This window comes from Pterocles gutturalis, unplaced genomic scaffold (assembly GCF_000699245.1).
Source record: "Pterocles gutturalis isolate BGI_N339 unplaced genomic scaffold, ASM69924v1 scaffold4718, whole genome shotgun sequence".
In the NCBI taxonomy this organism is placed as follows: domain Eukaryota; kingdom Metazoa; phylum Chordata; class Aves; order Pterocliformes; family Pteroclidae; genus Pterocles; species Pterocles gutturalis.
The window spans coordinates 1-2,446 of record NW_010120220.1 but is presented as its reverse complement, the minus strand read 5'-3'; the positions used below and the strand labels follow the sequence as shown (position 1 = coordinate 2,446).

The 2,446-nt window shown below is 64.9% G+C and overlaps 1 protein-coding gene across 1 annotated transcript; it reads right to left on the bottom strand.

The window, feature by feature from the left end:
- Positions 1-114: 114 nt before the first annotated feature.
- Positions 115-2,436, bottom strand: LOC104464170 (dihydropyrimidinase-related protein 5; the record flags this gene model as incomplete). The annotated part of the gene is made up of 6 exons (XM_010076807.1): positions 2,338-2,436; positions 2,194-2,262; positions 1,414-1,458; positions 1,219-1,294; positions 973-1,129; positions 115-256 (listed from the first exon to the last, which is right to left on the bottom strand). Coding segments are annotated over exons 1-6 (588 nt in total), but the record flags the coding sequence as incomplete, so codon positions are not given.
- Between the last annotated feature and the right edge of the window lie 10 nt (positions 2,437-2,446).

Sequence of the window (2,446 nt, the reverse complement as noted above, 5' to 3'; positions counted from 1 at the left end):
TCTCATCCCCCCCATTCCAGAGGGAAAACCCCCCGTGGGATTCCCCAGGGACCCTCCTGCCCCAAAGCTGGCCCCACTGCCTAGCCCACCCCCCAGGGATGCGGGACCCCGTACCACGCCGCGCTCCCAGATGATGCTCATGCGGTCCTGCACACCGCTGACGCCATGCGGGATCTTGGTGAAGTCCTCCCTGCCCATGGCCTTCTGCTTGGTGCTGAAGGGCCGGTGGTCCGACGCCACAATGTTCAGCGTGTCGCTACGGGGGCACGGAACAGGCCAGCTGACGGCACCGCCGGGACCCCTGGCACCGCCCGGACACAGCCCGCCAGGAACAGGGGCCCACAGAGCTCAGCACCCCGGGAATGGAGCACCCAAATGTTGGGGTGCCAGGGAGCTCAGCACCCCGGGAATGGAGAACCCAAATGTTCAGGTGCCCAGGGAGCTCAGCTCCCAGGGAATGGGGTGCCTGGGGAGTTCAGTGTGCAGGGAATGGGGTGCCTGAGGAACTGAGCACCCAGGGAATGCAGCACCCAGAGAATGGGGTGCCTGAGGGGCTCAGCACACAGAGAATGGGGTGCATAGGGAGCTCAGCACCCACACATGGGGATTTCCCTGGAGCGGGGTGGTGCCTGGGTTGTGGGGTAACCATGCAGTGGGGTCCTTGGGGAGCTCAGCACCCAGGGAGTGGGGAACCCAAGTTTTGGGGTGCCCGGGGAGCTCAGCACCCAGGGAATGGAGCACCCAGAGGTGCCCAAGCAGTGAGGTGCTGGGGATGGGGGGTGCCTGGGGGGCAGCCCAAGGAGGGGGGTGCTCGAGGGATGGGGTGTCTGGGGAGCACAGCACTGGGGGAGCGGGGTGCTGGGGCAGCCAGACTGGTGGCACCCAGAGCAGGGATGCAGCTGGGGAGGGGGCCCAGGGAGTCCCTTGGGGTGGGGTGCCCAGGGTGTGGGGTGCCCGGGGGGGGTGTCTCACTTGGCGAGCAGGCTCATGAGGTAGGCAGAGGTGTTGGTGTCAAGGCGCAGCGGCGGCACGGTGACGTAGGCAGCGGCGTGGAACCAGTCCTGGTGGTAGTAGTGCAGCCCGGTGAGCGTGGCGTGCGCCGTGGTGGTCTCCGCGTACACCGCCTTCCCTGGGGGGCGGGGGCCAAGGCAACATGCATGGGGATGGGGGGGTCCCCCCATGTGACACGTGTCGGACCCTCCCCATCCGAGCCCCTACCTTGCATCTTGGCGGCGGCGATGACGTCCCCTGCGGACATGCTGGAGACGTTCACCAGGTAGACGGGGCAGTGGGTCTGCAAAAATGGGGGGGAGGTCAGTGGTGCCATCCTGGGGCGTCCCGGTTCCATGGGGGGACCCCCCATGGAGCCGTGGCGCCCACTGCCAGCTAAGTGGGGGACCCTGCACCACTCACCCTGTTGGCAATGGTGATGACACGGTGCGTGGCCTCGGCTTCCAGCTGCGGAGAGACGGGCGTTGGTGCACAGACGGGTGTGCAAATGGGTGTGTGGGTGGGTGAGCAAATGGGTGCATGGGCAGGAGATTTGCTGCACAGATGGGTGTGCAAATATGTGCATGGACAGACGTGCTGGTGCATGAGTGGGTGTGCAAACGGGTGCACAGATAAGCATGTTGGTGCAAGGCTGGGTGTGCAAATGGGTGCATGGATAGGGGGGTTGGTGTACAGACAGATGTGCAAATGGATGTGTGGACTGGAATGCTGGTGCACAGGTGGGTGTGCAAGTGGGTGCGTGGGCAGGAGGTTTGCTGCACAGATGGGTGTGCAAATATGTGTGTGGATGGGGGGGTTGGTACATGGACGAGTGTGCAAATGGGTACATGGGCAGGAGTCTTGGTGCATGGATGGGTGTGCAGATGGGTGTGCAAATATGTGCGTGGGCAGGAGATTTGCTGCACAGGTGGGTGTGCAAACGGGTGCACAGACAGATGCATTGGTGCACAGAAAGGCGTGGAAATGGGTGCATGGACAGACGTGCTGGTGCACAGGCGGGTGTGCAGACAGTGTGATAGGCGTGCAAACGTGCAGATAGTGTGCAGAGAGGTGCATGCACGGCGTGCAGACAGGTACACAGGTGGTTGCACAAGTGCTGCCAGCCCTGGGGACACCCCGGCACATCCCAGCCCCACTTGTGCCACCACCCCTGCAGGGACACGGGGACACGCTGCCACCCACCTCCTCGGGCCGGCTGATCTCGATGCCCTCGGGCCCCGTGATGCCCAGCTCCAGCGCCTCCTTCGCTCCCTGCGGTACGGGGACAGTGTCAGGGTGGGGACAACCCGGGGGGGCTCTGCCGGTCCCCACCGTCCCCGCGCTCACCTCGGCCACCAGCTCGCCGTTCTCGGCGTGGACGCGGGCGATGGCGCCGATGTCGCGACAGGCGCGGAAAGCCTGGTAGAGCTCGCTGTCCCGCAGCATGTACGCGTCC